At 38.2% G+C, this 17,498-nt stretch overlaps 1 protein-coding gene across 5 annotated transcripts in view; it reads right to left on the bottom strand.

Moving 5' to 3' along the window:
* C6H9orf135 (chromosome 6 C9orf135 homolog) overlaps positions 1–17,498 on the bottom strand; it is a 132,124-nt gene that overhangs the window by 80,122 nt on the left and 34,504 nt on the right. The window contains exon 1 of one of the 5 annotated variants that reach the window (XM_036856679.1): positions 4,268–4,480. The exons of 3 other annotated variants lie outside the window; for them this stretch is intronic. In XM_036856679.1, coding sequence (XP_036712574.1) covers positions 4,268–4,419 — 152 coding nt within the window. In that variant the 5' untranslated portion in view covers positions 4,420–4,480. Of the gene's footprint in view, positions 1–4,267; positions 4,481–17,498 lie in introns of those variants that run through there. One more of the 5 variants, XM_036856681.1, reaches the window with a different exon arrangement.

Genomic DNA, 17,498 nt, shown 5'->3' with positions numbered 1-17,498 from the left:
TTTGAAACTATCAAGTTTCCTACCCCACAATTATCACCGGATTTTACTTTTACTTCCTTTTTTCCCTTTCTCTTTCTGTTTTCTTCCTATAATGCGGGTGGGGCGGGGGGAGGACAGTAAAATGCCCAGGCTCTTTAATTTTGGGCTTACGCAGGAGAGAGAAGTAATTGAAATTGCAAATATATAAAATTAAGCTGAGTCCTTAAAACTCTTAAGTGTCACCATGGAGACCAGAGCATGAACTGTTTCATGGAAACTCGAACGAATTTTTCGGCTCATCACTTATTAACAGACGTCAATTTGGCCAAGGAAGAAGAGATGAGAATAAATAAATAAATAAATAAATAAATAAATAAGAACTAGCCTTACACCAGAGAATTTATTAAGGGCAAATCTAGTTGTTCTGGTTCTTAGTATTCCATTATTCCAGTGAGTGGGAAAATATCCCAAGAGAAAATTTCCCCTCGACTCATAATTTCCGATGGAAACATCTGATGATATAGCTCCATAAATGCTGTAGGAATGAATAGAGAAAGATAATTTCTAGAAAAGGCCTTCCTCACTCAGAAGCATCAAGGTGTGATGCAGGTAATATGGCTCTCTATCCACCACTCCAGCTACAAGGAAGACATGGTTCCTAGGCAACCTCTTATCCAATAATGGACCAGAAATACCTCTAACAACCATTCTGGGTATTTCACTTTATCATGTCTATCATACACAACTATTTTTAATATGTATAGTGAAGTCAAACAGACTGGTATTACATTCCACATAAAGAGTAACACAGGAATCATCCAAATGTTTACTGTATAAGCAGAGGTACCTCAGAATTTCTCCCAGTTAAATTCTATTTTGCAAACCTATAGGCACAGTCCCTTAGTTGATCAAATACTCAGTTGAGAGGCCACCCAAATGGTGTATTTTAGGTAGTAGGCATTCATCGATTAAATAACCACTAATAAAAGGTTAAAATTCAATAAATTTTTAATATATAATAAAATAAGTCAATAGAAAGCAAACAATTATGACCAGAATGCATAAAAACAAAATGGTCAATGACATTTATTCATTTGGAAGTTTATACAATTTGAACTTTACGCAGTTTTCTAGGACAGACCTTGGTGACTGGTTGAATACAGAAGGAAAACAAGGATGCCAGTAGCAGAGCCAGCTCAGAGAAATGCAAGTGCTTCTCAAATTTTACAGTTGATTCTCATTATTCAAGGTTGTTATGTTCTATAAAGTCACAAACAATTAGCAAATACTGAATCATTGCTCCTAGGGGAAATACAAGATTAGGTTCCTGTGAGCCTCTGGTCACACTTTCAACAACCAATTAATACATGACCCGGTTTTATGTGTGCTTCTGTTTAAAGACATCTTGTTAATATATCTTGTTGACTCACTAACATGAAATTCACAGCCAACAGCACTGTAACTCATGTCTGAATGAAGCTTATGTAATGCACATATTTTCTCCATAAGGCACATCACAGCCTTCTTGCACTTAGGAACACTAGACAGCACTTCAGCACTATGTTTGGGGGCTATCTGAACAATGATATCACCAACAAAAAGTACAAAAATGCAAAAAACATGGCACTAAATAGACCATGAAAAGAATACTTGTTTACAGTAAGAGGAGCTGAAACAAGAAGGCAGAGTGTCTGACATCAAATGAGAATATATGTGTGGGATGATTCAAATTTTTTGCCTCTCTGCACATGTCCATAAATGACTATGAAAGTGCTGCAAGTATTGATGTGGGGTTCCATATAAATTTTTGCAAGTAGATGAATTTGCAAATACAGAATTTACAGATAATGAGATCAACTGTATTTACCAACTATAGAGAACTCTTTCTATTTCCCTATGATGCTGCTTCTTACTATTACGTTGTACTTGCCTATTCTCTTTTGTATACTTATGGAACTCCTATTCTTCCTTCTAAACCTTGCTCAGAAAACCATATACACATTAACCTCCCCCTCCTGTTACTTTTGCCTCTTATCTCTATTTTGCACAAATCAGATCATACTGAATTTACTGACATTTTTCTTTACTGGCCTATGAAATAAGTTGAGGTCAGTGACCATGTCCTAATACATGTATATAATAACCTTTACTGTGCTTACTATGTGCCAGGCTATATGTCAGAAGATACTTCACATACAATACCTTGTTTAGTCTTACAAGAATCCTATCACCCCCTTTTTACAGTTGCAGAAACAGAGGCCTAGAACAGTCATGTCACTTGTTATATCACAAGCTGCAGAGATGGTATTCAAACCTAAAGCTCAAGCTTTTAACCATTATGTTATCCTAAATAAATATTAGTTATCATGTATTATTGCCTGCTTACTATGTGCAAGGCATGGTATTAAATGCTTTATACAAATTATCTCACTGAATCCACTTTATCCATCTCTGTGTCTCCAACACACAGCAAAGTGCATGACACAAAAATGTTTGTTGGGTTGAATTTATTTCTTCCTGCCCCCAAACCTTTCTAAAACCAACAGCATGAGAACTCTCTACATTTCCAGCAGTGGCCAGAATGACTTTCAGTGTTACAGCACCCTTCTCTCCTACCAAGTTCCTCATCTCCTTCTCATCTATACTCTTCTGTGGTTTTGCTACTGATGTCTATGATGTCCACAAGGCAACTTTTCAAAGCAAAGGTAGTATAGAAGGGAGAAGAAGCACTGTCCACTTGAAAAAGGTCTTTCTCTTTAACAGTAATTTCTGGCAGTGATTTATATTATGACCTAAATCCTTATGGAGTAACAAAATCATGAAAGAGCTAAGTGTTTTGCTTGAGGGCTGTGAGGTAAGCCCTGTATGAGGTTAAAGGAGGATTTTCTGCTTCCCAATGTATATTTTTATTCTAAATTAATATAACCTCTCACAGTGAGCTCAATATAGGCAGAGATTTGGTTTTAGGGATGAGAAGTAAAAGGGAGAGAGCCCATGGGAAAGTGAGTAGGCTGTAGAAAGTTTGCAAGACAGAAACAACAGGATTCACATATTATACATTACATGAATGAATGGGATCAAGGAGGACTTAGCCTTAGGGTTTGAGTCAAAATCATTCATCTTCTTTCAAAGGTGAAAGTATAAAGAAGACAAGATTTGAGATTTCATTTCAAATCTTCCTCTTCCCCAGAATATTCCAAATAGTCCAAAAACAATTACTGTCAACAGTACAGCCAGGAAAATTGACCCAAAGGATAGAATTCTAAATACCCTAAAAGGCCCCACTGTTCTGCCAATTAAATTTCATGGTTTCACTATCAGTCACTGTAATATTTAATAAACAGGAGAATCTCTAAGTGAATTCCAAACCCAAAGCCTAATGCAGAGGAAGTAAATAAAATGTTTCCTGAAGCCAGGAAAGAACCTGAAATTACCACAGAAAGAAGGAGTAGATTCATCTTAAGGAGCAGCCAGTGTTCAGCTCCAGTACATTCATAGTTGTCAGAAAGAATAAAATCCTCTGTTGCCAAGCCTTTCAGATTTTCAAGAGAAGACACAATCCTAGATTTCCATGTGAAATCTCCTGGTTTTAAATGTAGGCAATTAATTTAAAAGAAAAATGTAAACACAGTGCATGTCAAATAAACTATGTCTGTTGGTTTACCCAGTGAGGGATGCCGGTCTGCCGTCTCTGGCCAGAATAGTCCTAGTAGCCTAGGGAATATTTTAAGGACCTCTTTCAAATCATTCATTGTGCCTCACTGCCCCCAAGAAACGGCAGTCCTGGAGACCATCCTCTGAACAGACATCTCCTCCTCCTGTGCCCTTGGTCTCCTAACAGACCCTGCCTTTTGTAAGTAAGCACTTGTCTCAGAACATGATTTCCAGGCCTCTGCAGACACCCTCCACCTACACTCTCTGTGTGGGCGATCTATGACCTCTGGCAGACAGGGTCTGGATGCAGCAGGTCTCCGTGTGTGCTAAGGAGCTGCTCTTGAAGGGCTTTCCTATCTCGTCCTCCCTGCCCCTACTCTCACTCTGACCCTCTCCATCTCTCCTTTGAAGATGTTTCCCTTTCCTTTCTCTCTCTTCTCTCCCAGTTCTCTCTCTTGTATGATCTTTTTCTTTCTTTATCTGCTTTTCTTTTCCTCTTTTCTCATTCTTTTCTGTTTATTTTATCCTCTCCACCCTTGTCCTCTCTCTCTTACTCTCCTTTCCTCTCCTCCCCCATCCCTTCCCTTCTTCTCCCTCTCCCAAGCACCTAGGAACTGCAAGAGAGCTCGCTCACCAGGAATACACCAGCACTGGCTTCGAGTATTTCTTGTGATGGGAGCGGAGGGTTAGGGAGCCCTTGCGCTCCATCAAGTCCGTGGGTCCGAGTTCAAACCAGTGTTGCCTACCGCTACACCAACCCTGGCAGGAGCTGTCACAGCTCCCCATGGCTGCCCTCCTGTTACAGATCTCAGAGGATTTCTCTCTGCACCTATCCTGCTGCCTGTGCCCACACAGCCCAAGATTCGGCGTCTCTCATCTCCTAAGCAACCTGGGGCGGGGTCAATGTAAAGGGCGGGGCCAGTAGAGAGACGGTTCTCTCAAGCCTAAAAGCCCTGGTTTCCTAGACAGTGTGCGCAGATACTGCTTAGAAACTACACTTCCCAGAATGCGATGAGGGGAGCTAGCAGGCTACATAGAGGTTGAGAGGGACAACTGCATCCTGGGATCTGTAGTTTCGCTCTCCTAACAGTCTACTCCTCAGAGTGGGCGGAGTTAAGGGGGAGCGCTGGGTCAGTTAAGGAGGACTAAGTGGACCTGAGCCCGGAGCTGGTCTATTCGGGCTGTCCTTGAGGAAGTTTCTTTTTACCATTCATCATCTGTTGCCACCACACCTTCTGCTTACAAGTTATGTAAATTTGACTAAAAGGGAGCAAGAGAACACCCCTCAAACCATAAAATGTCTTTTCTATACAGCTTTTCTAAATGAGAAAGAGGAGCAGAATCGTTTAGCAAATCAGCTAAAAAGTTTGAGGATGAAAAAGGCTTGGCTGGTTCCGGTTTCAGCTGTTCTCTCAACCTTTCTGAGCACGAATTTCTTCCTCTGAAAAACGAGAGCGGGAATGGGATCGTGGAGGGGGCTGAGAAGGACACAAGAATCAGAGGTCCCTTCAGGCTGTAATGGCTGAAAGACTCAACCTCTAGGTACAGTTTAGGGCTCTGGGGCATTCAGCTCCCCAAGATTTGCCAAATTCTTCTCGTCTTAACATTTAACATTTAATATGTTGTGACAATACAAACTCATCACATTATTGTTTTGTAAGTTATATGCAAGAAGGAGATTTCAAAAAGATTATCTACAGCATTGCCGTCAGGAAATCTTGTGCTTATTCCACTTTTGAGATTCCAAGAAAATAATATTTAGCACATCAGAATTCTCCTCCCCAACCTCAGCTGAGCACCTTAAGGGCATTAATGAACTTAATCATGGCCATCCCTCAGACCTGGCATAGCGCTTAGTATATACATACCATATATACATACCATCAGTGAACTAATGAATGAATATTATGTTTGATTACCTTAGATTTATCCGGGCTTCCATAAATTACAGAAGTTTCTTACTTTAAGAAGGCCACATTACACAAAAAATTCAAACTTAAAAACACAAATTAAGAGATATTTCACATTACAAATAGATTTTCTAGTTCACAAAAGATTTATTATGGCACTCCTATAAATAGTGAAGTGCTCTTCTGGATCAGATTTCACAAATTTGATTACACAGAACTACTAAGTGCTTTTTTGTGGCCTGTGGTACCCAGTGTGGGCACCTGTGGTACCCAGTGTGGGCACCTGTGGTATGCTTAGGCCCCTATTTTACTGACAGCTACAGTTAAGCCATGTTTTTTAGAACCAGATAAATAGTCCACTGTCACCAGCTTAGGGCTAGTAGAGCGCTGACAGCTGTTTTAGCCCTTTTCTTCTTGAAAGAATGAAAAGAAAAATAGAAATTAAAAGGGTAAACAAGATCCAAGTTAAGCTCAATTCTGTCCAATCAAAGCATAGCACATTGCTGTCACTCCAAAATTATTACCATCATACTATCTTTCGGTTTATTTTATTTTATTTAAGCTTAAAGTGTATTTATTTTACTTATGCCTTAAGTGATAGCAACATAATATATGTACAACCAAGATGTCAGGTCTCTGTAGCCAATCTGACTCAGAGCCAAGCCCTTTCTCTGGTGCTGCTGAGATTTAAAAGCTCTTTAGCACACCAAGTAGCAATATAGTATGAAAACAAACAAAACAAACATAATTTGTTATTTTAGAGTTCCTTAAGCCAAGCTGACAGCCTTTTGAAGTCTAAGAAAATGCTTTTTTCCTCTTTATATCAGCTCTTTCCTCTTTACTCTTTCCTCTTTATATCAGCTTTATAAACTTTATTGTCTTCTGTGTCTACTAAATACTTTTCAACATCCTCGAGTTGAGACGTAGGAAATTAACTCTCTGATACCCTCAAGTTCAGACGTATTCTATTCTCTTTCTATACACCAGTACATTCTGTGGAATTTTTCGTTCCTGATTCCGTCCTTACCAGTAATAGAACAGTATTTATTGCAGAGGGGTTTTGTGAGAATTACATAAGATGATAAATATATTGAAAGCAGAAGGAACAGTTCCTAATACATGCTCAGCCCTCAATTAAATTTCAATTACAAATGCTATTACTACATCCCAACTTTGTCCTTACCATTTTGGAAAAGTATTCTAAAATGTGCTTGTTGTTTGTGTAGAGTTTCCTAACTATACTTCACTGTTCTTCAAGCTTTGTCTGTCTACAAGGTCTATTTAATGAATATCTTTTTATCATATTTTAATATGAAATTTAATAGTCTGAATCAGAAAAATGTTGGCAAGATATTTTGATATGTTACCAGTGATAATAATGGTTTCGTATTCATATGGAATCTTTTCAAGACCATTAATAAGCTTTATTCTTTATAAAATCACTGATCCTCAACATACTTGAGTTATTCCTGTTTTCCTCAAGCTTCATCAAACCAATGTAGTGTAGGGCTTAATGCAATGCCTTCTATTATATTCATCTCTTTTCACCATAACATCCTTGGGGTTAGAAAATCACAGCTCAGGTGGCTGAAACAGGACTTCTCTGTAAGATAATTGCAGGCAGACCAACTCGGGAAGTGGGAATCCCTTCATCTGAGCCTACTCTAGTACGTTTCTCTATTAGCTTTATCAGATCCTTAAAGAGGTTGCCAAGAAGACCTGACGAGAACAGCAAACCTAAAACAGATGTAACCCAGCCAGATGTAAATGCCTACAGAGGTTAACCTCTTTACCATCTCCTTTCCTTCCTGTCTTAATAGTCTGCTCAGTTCTTGGAAAAGCCCCTGCTCAGGACCTTCCAAAGTCACCACCATTGTATCCTCTCCCAGCATTAAAATTCTTCTACCAAATGTCATGCAATTATCTGAGAGAAAAATTTTAATTATGTAAGAAAATTAATTTGTACTATCTACATGTTGAATCTAGTTTAAGTCTATTGAAAACTTGTATTTAAATTGTATAAAACTTAGAAGCTTAAAACTGAGTATTTATGTCCTAATCAAGGGTTGCATAGTAATTTTTTAGTTCCCCACAAATAAGGACCTCCATACATACATCTCGGGGCACACTTTCAAATATTTTGTATAAAAAAGTTAGAGTCCACCAGTCTGTCAAAATGAATGAGAGGTGTCTGGTCCTCCCCGCTCCCTCTGTCCCCCTATCTCCTGACCTCTCTCCCACCTCTCCCTTCTTCTTTTCCTTTGCCCCACTTTTCCTCCACTTATCCCTTCCTCTTCCATCTCTACTCATCTTCTTTCCTTCTTTCCTCTCCTCTCTTTCTGCCTTCCCTCTCCCTGTTTCCTGTTCCTCTTCTTCCTTCTGTGAGAAGCGGTATGGATTTTAGAATCAGAATCTACTGCTGAGCACCCAAGACAATCTGGTACAATTCAGTTACATGAAAAATATGAAAGAAAAATAGTAAAACCTAGAAATCAGGGCCAAAGTTTATATGAATAAGCTTATGTTTAACGACCCAGGAACTCTCAAAGGAATCAACACCAATGAAAGCTTCAATCTTCTTTCCTTTTCTTTAACTATTCGTAACTACCAACAGTCTTTTCTAGAAGAATTTAACCTTCAGTATGATTCCTCTGTGCTTCTAATTTGTATTGCAAACATATTAGGCATTGACCTGCCCTCAAACCATTATTAACTAGTATTGATTAAGTCCTGTCATGCAACAGGCATTGCTTCTGGAACTGCAACTTTCAGCATGGGGATTAATTTATTAAATACTCAATGTATAGTATTATATAACTCAGCATTTCCCTTATTTTTTTAATGTCTTTATTGAAGTATAATTGCTTTACCATGTTGTGTTAGTTTCTGCTGTAGAACAAAGTGAATCAGCTATATGTATACATATATCCCCATATCCCCTCCCTCTTGCGTCTCCCTCCTACCCTCCCTATCCCACCCCTCTAGGTGGTCACAAAGCACCAAGCTGATCTCCCTGTGCTATGCAACTGCTTCCCACTAGCTATCTATTTTACATTTGGTAGTGGATATATGTCCATGCCACTCTCTCACTTCGTCCCACCTTACCCTTCCCCCTCCCCGTGTCCTCAAGTCCATTCTCTATGTCTGCGTCTTTATTCCTGTCCTGCCCCTAGGTTCATCGGAACGATTTTTTTTTTTTAGATTCCATATATAGGTGTTAGCATACGGTATTTGCTTTTTTCTTTCTGACTTACTTCACTCTGTATGACAGACTCTAGGTCCATCTACCTCCCTACAAATAACTCAATTTCGTTTCTTTTTATGGCTGAGTAATATTCCATTGTATATATGTGCACACCTTCTTTATCCATTCATCTGTTGATGGACACTTAGGTTGCTTCCATGTCCTGGCTATTGTAAATAGTGCTGCAGTGAACATTGTGGTACGTGTCTCTTTTTGAATTATGCTTTTCTCAGGGTCTATGCCCAGTAGTGGGATTGCTGGGTCATATGTTAGTTCTACTTTTAGTTTTCTAAGGAACCTCCATACTGTTCTCCATAGTGGCTGTATCAATTTACGTTCCCACCAACAGTACAAGAGCATTCCCTTTTCTCCACACCCTCTCCAGCATCTATTCTTTAGGGATTTTTTGATGATGACCATTCTGACTGGTGTGAGGTGATACCTCACTGTAGTTTTGATTTGCATTTCTCTAATGATTAGTGATGTTGAGCATCCTTTCACGTGTTTGTTGGCCATCTGTATATCTTCTTTGGAGAAATGTCTATTTAGGTCTTCTGTCCATTTTTGGATTGGGTTGTTTGTTTTTTTGATATTGAGCTGCATGAGCTGCTTGTATATTTTGGAGATTAATCCTTTGTCAGTTGCTTCGTTTGCAAGTATTTTCTGCCATTCTGAGGGTTGTCTTTTCGTCTTTTTTATAGTTTCCTTTGCTGTGCAAAAGCTTTTACGTTTCATTAGGTCCCATTTGTTTATATTTGTTTTTATTTTCATTACTCTAGGAGGTTGGTCAAAAAAGATCTTGCTGCCATTTATGTCAAAGAGTGTTTTTCCTATGTTTTCCTCTAAGGATTTTATAGTGTCTGGTCTCACATTTAGGTCTTTAATCAATTTTGAGTTTGTTTTTTTTTGGTTTTTTTTGTTTTTTTTTAATTTTATAGCTACTTTTATTTTTATTTATTTATTTATTTTTGGCTGTGCTGGGTCTTCGGTTCGTGCGAGGGCTTTCTCCAGTTGTGGCAAGTGGGGGCCACTCTTCATCGCGGTGCGGGGACCGCTCTTCATCGCGGTGCGCGGGCCTTTCACTATCGCGGTCCCTCCCGTTGCGGGGCACAGGCTCCAGACGTGCAGGCTCAGTAGTTGTGGCTCACGGGCCCAGCTGCTCCGTGGCATGTGGGATCTTCCCAGACCAGGGCTCGAACCCGTGTCCCCTGCATTAGCAGGCAGATTCTCAACCACTGCGCCACCAGGGAAGCCCCTTGAGTTTGTTTTTGTGTATGGTGTTAGGTAGTGTTCTAATTTCATTCTTTTACATGTAACTGTCCAGTTTTCCCAGCACCATTTATTGAAGAGGTTGTCTTTTCTCCATTGTATGTTCCTGCCTCCTTTGTCATAAATTAGGTGACCATATGTGTGTGGGTTTATCTCTGGGCTTTCTATCCTGTACCATTTATCTATATTTCTGTTTTTGTGCTAGTACCATACTGTCTTGATTACTGTAGATTTGTAGTATAGTTTGAAGTTGGGGAGCCTGATTCCTCCAGCTCCATTTTTCTTTCTGAAGATTGCTTTGGCTATTTGGGATCCTTTGTGTTTCCATACAAATTGTAAAATTTTTTGTTCTAATTCTGTGAAGAATGCCATTGGTAATTTGATAGAGATTGCATTGAATCTGTAGACTGCTTTGGGTAGTATAGTCATTTCCACAATATTGATTCTTCCAATCCAAGAACATGGTATATTTCTCCATCTGTTTATGTCATCTTTGATCTCTTTCATCAGTGTCTTATAGTTTTCTGAGTACAGGTTTTTGCCTCCTTAGGTAGCTTTATTCCTAGGTATTTTATTCTTTTTGTTGTGATGCTAAATGTGATTGTTTCCTTAATTTCTCTTTCTGATCTTTTGTTGTTAGTGTATAGGAATGCAAGAGATTTCTGTGCATTAATTTTGTATCCTGCTACTTTACCAAATTCATTGATTAGCTAAAGTAGTTTTCTGGTGGCATCTTTAGGATTCTCTATGTATAGTATCATGTCATCTGCAAACAGTGACAGTTTTACTTCTTCTTTTCCAATTTGGATTCCTTTTATTTCTTTTTCTTCTCTGATTGCCGTGGCTAGGACTTCCTTATTCAACTATGTTGAATAAGAGTGGTGAAAGTGGACGTCCTTGTCTTGTTCCTGATCTTAGTGGAAATGCTTTCAGTTTTTCACCATTGAGAATGATGTTGGCTGTGGGTTTTTCATATATGCCCTTTATTATGTTGAGGTAGGTTCCCTCTATGCCCATTTTCTGGAGAGTCTTTGTCATAAATGGGTGTTGAATTTTGTCAAAAGCTTTTTCTGCATCTATTGAGATGAACATATGGTTTTTATTCCTTAATTTGTTAATGTGGTGTATCACATTGATTGATTTGCATATATTGAAGAATCCTTGCATCCATGAGATAAATACCATTTGATCATGGTGAATAATCCTTATAATGTGTTGTTGGATTCCGTTTGCTAGTATTTTCTTCAGGATTTTTGTACCTATACTCATCAGTGATATTGGCCTGTAATTTTCTTTTTTTGTGATATCTTTGTCTGGTTTTGGTATCAGGGTGATGGTGGCCTCGTAGGACAAATTTGGGATTGTTCCTCCCTCTGCAATTTTTCGAAAGAGTTTGAGAGGACAGGTGTAAGCTCTTCTCTAAATGTTTGATAGAATTTGCCTGTGAAGCCATGTGGTCCTGGACTTTTGTTTGTTGGAAGATTTTAAATTACAGTTTCAATTTCATTACTTGTGATAGGTCTGTTTATATTTTCTAATTCTTCCTGGTTCAGTCTTGGAAAATTGTACCTTTCCAATAACTTGTCCATTTCTTCGAGGTTGTCTATTTTATTGGCATGTAGTTGCTTGTAGTAGTCTCTTATAATCCTTTGTATTTCTGTGGTGTCAGTTGTAATTTCTCCTTTTCATTTTAATTTTATTGATTTGAGTCCTCTCCTTTTCTTGATGTATCTGGCTAAAGGTTTATCAATTTTGTTTATCTTCTCAAAGAACCAACTTTTAATTTTATTGATATTTGATATTGTTTTCTTCATTTCTATTTCATTTATTTCTGCTCTGATCTTTATGCTTTCTTTCCTCTACTGACTTTGGGTTTTCTTTGTTCTTCTTTCTCTAGTTGCTTTAGGTGTAAGGTTAGATAGTTTATTTGTGATTTTTCTTGTTTCTTGAGGTGAAATTGAATTGCTATAAACTTCCCTCTTAGAACTGCTTTTGCTGCATCCCATAGGTTTTGGGTTGTTGTGTTTTCGTTGTCATTTGTTTCTATGTATTTTTTAATTTCCTCTTTGATTTCTTCAGTGATCTCTTGGTTATCTAGTAGTGCACTGTTTAGCCTCCATGTATTTCTGTTTTTTACAGTTTTTTTTTTTCCTGTAGTTGATTTCTAATCTCATAGTGTTGTGGTCAGAAAAGGTGCTTGATACAATTTCAATTTTCTTAAATTTACTGAGGCTTGATTTGTGACCCAAGATGTGCTCTATCCTGGAGAATGTTCCAGGTGCACTTGAGAAGAAAGTGTATTCTGTCACTTTTGGGTGGAATGTCCTATAAATACCAATTGAATCTATCTGGTCTATTGTGTCATGTAAAGCTTGTGTTTCCTTATTTATTTTCTGTTTGGATGATCTGTCCATTGGTGTAAGTGGGGTGTTAAAGTCCCCCACTATTATTGCATTACTGTTGATTTCCCCTTTTATGGTTGTTAGCATTTGCCTTATGTATTGAGGTGTTCCTATGTTGGGTGCATAAATATTTATAATTGTTATATCTTCTTCTTGGATTGATCCCTTGATCATTATGTAGTGTCCTTCCTTATCTCTTGCAACAGTCTTTATTTTAAAGTCTATTTTATCTGATATGAATATTGCTATTCCAGCTTTCTTTTGATTTCCATTTGCATGGAATACCTTTTTCCATCCCCTCAGTTTCAGTCTGTATGCGTCCCTCGGTCTGAGGTGGGTCTCTTGTAGACAGCATATATATGGGTCTTATTTTTGTATCCATTCAGCCAGCCTGTGTCTTTTGGTTGGGGCATTTAATCCATTTACGTTTAAGGTAATTATTGATATGTATGTTCCTATTACCATTTTCTTAATTATTTTAGCTTTGTTTTTGTGGGTCTTTTTCTTCCCTTGTGTTTCCTGCCTAGAGAAGTTCCTTTAGCATTTGTTGCAAAGGTACTCTGGTGGTGCTGAATTCTCTTAGCTTTTGCTTGTCTGTAAAGCTTTTGATTTCTCTGTCAAATCTGAATGAGAGCCTTGCTGGGTAGAGTAATGTTGGTTGTAGGTTTTTCCCTTTCATCACTTTAAATAAGCATGCCACTCCCTTCTGGCCTGCAGAGTATTTTAAATGTAATCATATAGCTCATGCTGTGTCATCTCTTCTCATTTACCAGTGTCTGTTCTATTTAGTTTAAGATGAACTAAATTTCTATTTCTGAGTGAACCTTATCATTATTCTTGAAAAATGCGTCACATTTTCTCCCACTGTTGATATGCATGAGGGGAATATTTTGTGTAAAAATTAACTGCCTTTTTTTCTTGACACATTATGAGGACTATTTTGGAAGTAAAATATATTAACGATTACTCTTATTTACCAATTTGAAAGTTTTCTTCAATACTGTGACACAAAATTTCCTTCCATTATAGTCAGAATGTGGGATAAATGTTCCTTCCAGATGAGTATCATTTCTTATTTTTTATCTAAATGTATAAGAGTCATGGAATAAACAAGCCTAGAATATGGGCTCATAGGAAGGGAGAGTAAAGGTTATTTGGTACAGCATCTTAGTCAAAGTAGAAATGTACTCCTGGCCTCTAAACTACTGCTGAGAATAGTTATCTTACCTCCACATAAGCTCAGAGTCTAGAGCACACACTTCACAAAGGCGGCCCATTCCAATACTGTACAAGTATAATCATAGGTTCCATCTTATGCTGAGCTAATGTGAACCTCCTTGTTTGATGCACCTGTTGGTTCTGCTTCTTGAAAATAAAAGATAAGCCTTATTTCTCTCGAGCACATGATCCTTTCAGAGATTTGAAGAGTTATAACATGGCTTCTCTTTTCCCAGCTAAACAAAGTAAACAAACTTACCTGTTCTTCATCTTTATTATGGCTGAACCTCTGGATGTACATCACTTTGATCATGATCTCCTTAAAAAAGTGTTCTCAGAATAGAGCACAATATTTTACTCTCACCAGTGCTGAGTACAGTGGAGCTACTGTGTCCCATACATTTGATTCTGTGCTTTTATTAGCACAACCTAAGCAGGAGAGGAAGTAAGTAAGAGAGGATATGAAAAAGGAAGGAAGAGAGGGAGGGAGGGAGGGAGGAAGAAACAGAAAATAGGTGAACTGAAACCAGATCAGGGAGAAATAAACAAATTCAAAATATAAGTATGTCCCAAGGCTAATACTATGATCAGAACCACCATCTGGAGACAAAGCTTTTGGACCTCTGGCAAGGTTGGAAAGCTTATAGCAAGCCTCCTGCATGAAGCCTAGGGCCTTTAAAACAACAATTGAAGGAGTCTATGAAAATACAAATCCTCTCTGAAGCAAACTATCCCCAGTTTTGACTCTCAGGATTCCCCCAGATTAAATTCAACAAATGTGAGCTCAGAAAAAGGACTGGCAAATATAGAAAGAAATAAGCTAGGATGAGCAAAAACAACAAAGAACAGATTTAGGTCCCCTGCCACTCCCTAAATCAGATATTCAAATTATTAGATGCAGCATGTGAGATAACTCTGAATGGAAATTCTAAAGAAACAAATCTCAGAATCAGAAAACAATTTGATTAAGGGATAAATCACTCTCAAAAATAGAGAAACTTTCAATGTGAACATGGATGCATTAATCAGTAGTTTCCCCCTCTCATCATGGAAATCTTATGAAAGCCACAAGTATGTGGAAAACAAAAATTTTTATTTTGTTAAAATTAAGAGAGAGACTACAAAATATTTATAAAGGCTGCTGAGCCTTTAGGATTCACAAGGTAGTAAGTGCAGAAGGGCCTAAGAGCAGTGTGGTAGGCAGAATCCTAAAATCTATGCTCCCCTCTACCCCAACCAGGATTTCCTGTGCTAATCTGAGCACAAATATGATGAATCCAATATTACATCTGTGATTATGTTATATTACATGGCAAATGGGATTTTGTAGATGCAATTAAAAGTACTAATCAGTTGATTTTGGGTTAACCAAAAGGGAGATTATCCAGGTGAACTTAATCTAATCACACGAGCCCTTTGAAAGCAGAGAGTTTTCTCTGTCTATTGGCAGAAGGGAAACTCAGAGAGATCTAAAACAGAAGGATTCAAGGCACTGTTGCTAGTTTTGAAGATGGAGGAGCTATTTAAAGGATGGGAGAGTGGCCTCTAGGAGCTATAAGAGTGGTCCACATCTGACAGCTAGTAGGAAAATGGACACTCCAGTCCTACAGTTGTAGGGAAGTGAGTTCTGCCAGCAACCAGAATAAGCTTGGAAGTGATTTCTTTCCCCGATACTCCATAAAGAGCCCAGTCCAGCTGACACATGATCTTGGCCATGTGAAACCCTCTTTAGAGAACCAGTGAAGTCTGCCCAGACTTCTGACCTATAGAACCGTGAGCTATTATATGAGTGTTGTCTTAAGCCATTAAATTTGTGGTAATTTGTTATGCAGCAATAGAAAACTAAAATAAGTGATATTTCAGAAAGTACTACTAAAAAATGCCTAAAGATGATGAGCCACATCTTGATGTACAGAAAGTATCGCTAATGAGCAGCAAGTGGATTGGGAAGGTGAAGTGAATGGTATCAGATGGCCCTATCAGTCATATGACTGATGACTGACATTAAGTAGAAGAAGAGGGCTGAAAAAAGTCTGCTAGTTTATACTCTCCAATGAGCCTAGTTCTTAAAATCTTTGCTAAAAGAGGATATTTTGATTGCTATTTTCATCAATGTAAAATTGTGTCCATTCCATTTTAATTATTTTGACTTTGAGTTACACTTGTTTGAGATTAATATTGCAACATCTACTCTGTGGTTATTTGTGTTTTCCTGGTACATCTCAGCTTACTTTTTATTCTTAGTCATCTAGCATCATTTACGATGGGGTTCATTTGTAGATAGAATATAGTTAATCTTTCCTTTTCACAAAGGAAATTTAAACCATTTTCTTTGTCATAACTTATTTTTTGTCTAGTTATATTATCTTTTTTTCTTTTGAATATTTTCTTGCTTTCCTTGTATTTCTGTCTACTCTATGGAGTATGCTTTATTTGCTACTATATTTCCCATTGACTTCAAAAGTGAAACTACTTCATTTAATTTTACTAGTGGTTCTTATGAAGCTCTTCCAACGTATTCTTTAACTTGCACTTCTTTATGTTTCAAGATCAGGAATAAAATATCACGCCTTGATAATATATAAGATGACAGTGCTCAGAACAAGGTATGCCGCCATCAAATGCTTATTCGATTAGATTGAGTTGAAATTAGTTTGTTCTTCAATCTCACTTGAAATTATTTGAGACATGGGATTCATACAACATCTCAGACAGCTGGGGGTGGGGGAACTTTAAGTAATACAGCCTCTGGTAATGCAAGCAGAAATGTTTCTAAATGAATGGTACGAAAACACTGTCAAAGTTTCATTATTGTTACTACTCATTGTTAGACATTGAAGTACTATATTTTAAAATGTATGTATAAAAATCACTTCAGTAATTGACAATTAATCTCTCTTCCTGTTCAAACAAAACCCAAGGGAGAAAGATTGGCTCATTTACTTTTCAGTGTCTTTTACTTCCTTCCAATCTAAACTCCCATGCCAAGGATGTAGCAGTACCTCTACAATTCCCAGAAAGAGTCTCTGAGCACCTGCATGTGGTATCCTGTCCAAGGGCGATTTAGCTGTCAGGATATATCATCAAATCCTTCAGCAAGTTGCCCAACTTATCACTACAGCTCCATGAGTAGCTTTATCAGATGACACAGTCCTAAATCACTTATACCTTTGAGACAGCAGTGGAGAGCTATTGCAAAGGCTTACACAGTGTTTGCATTAAGGTTTGTGGATGAAATATGATGGCCATGAAGATGTTTTGGGAGAAAAACCAGTCATCACTTCTATTTCCTTTCCATTTCTTATTCATATTACTTTTCTAATTTCAGGATAAGCTTTACAGCTGATCTAAGGGTTTGTTAGCATGACTCCCAGAGGCTTCTGGCAAAGTGACCCCATTCTGGCTCTGCATTGCTAAGTTTAAGAATATACTAGGATCGGGACTTCCCTGGTGGTCCAGCGGTTAAGACTCCACGATCCCAATGCAGGGGGCCCAGGTTCGATCCCTGGTCGGATCCCACATACTGCAACTAAGAGTTCGCATGCTGCAACTAAAGATCCCGCATGCCACAACTAAAGATCCTGCACACGGCAACGAACATCTTACGTGCTGCAGCTAAGACCCGGCACAACCAAATAAATAAATAAATACAAATTTTTTTTTTTTTTTTAAAAGAGAGCTCTACCCACCACCAGTCCCTCCCATCAAGCCTCTTAGACAGCCTCATCCACCAGAGGGCAGACAGCAGAAGCAAGAAGAACTACAATCCTGCAGCCCGTGGGAAAAAAAAACCCCACATTCACAGAAAGATAGACAAGATGA

This window comes from Balaenoptera musculus, chromosome 6 (genome assembly GCF_009873245.2).
Source record: "Balaenoptera musculus isolate JJ_BM4_2016_0621 chromosome 6, mBalMus1.pri.v3, whole genome shotgun sequence".
NCBI classification, from domain to species: domain Eukaryota; kingdom Metazoa; phylum Chordata; class Mammalia; order Artiodactyla; family Balaenopteridae; genus Balaenoptera; species Balaenoptera musculus.
This window is presented reverse-complemented; position numbering and strand designations above follow the sequence as displayed.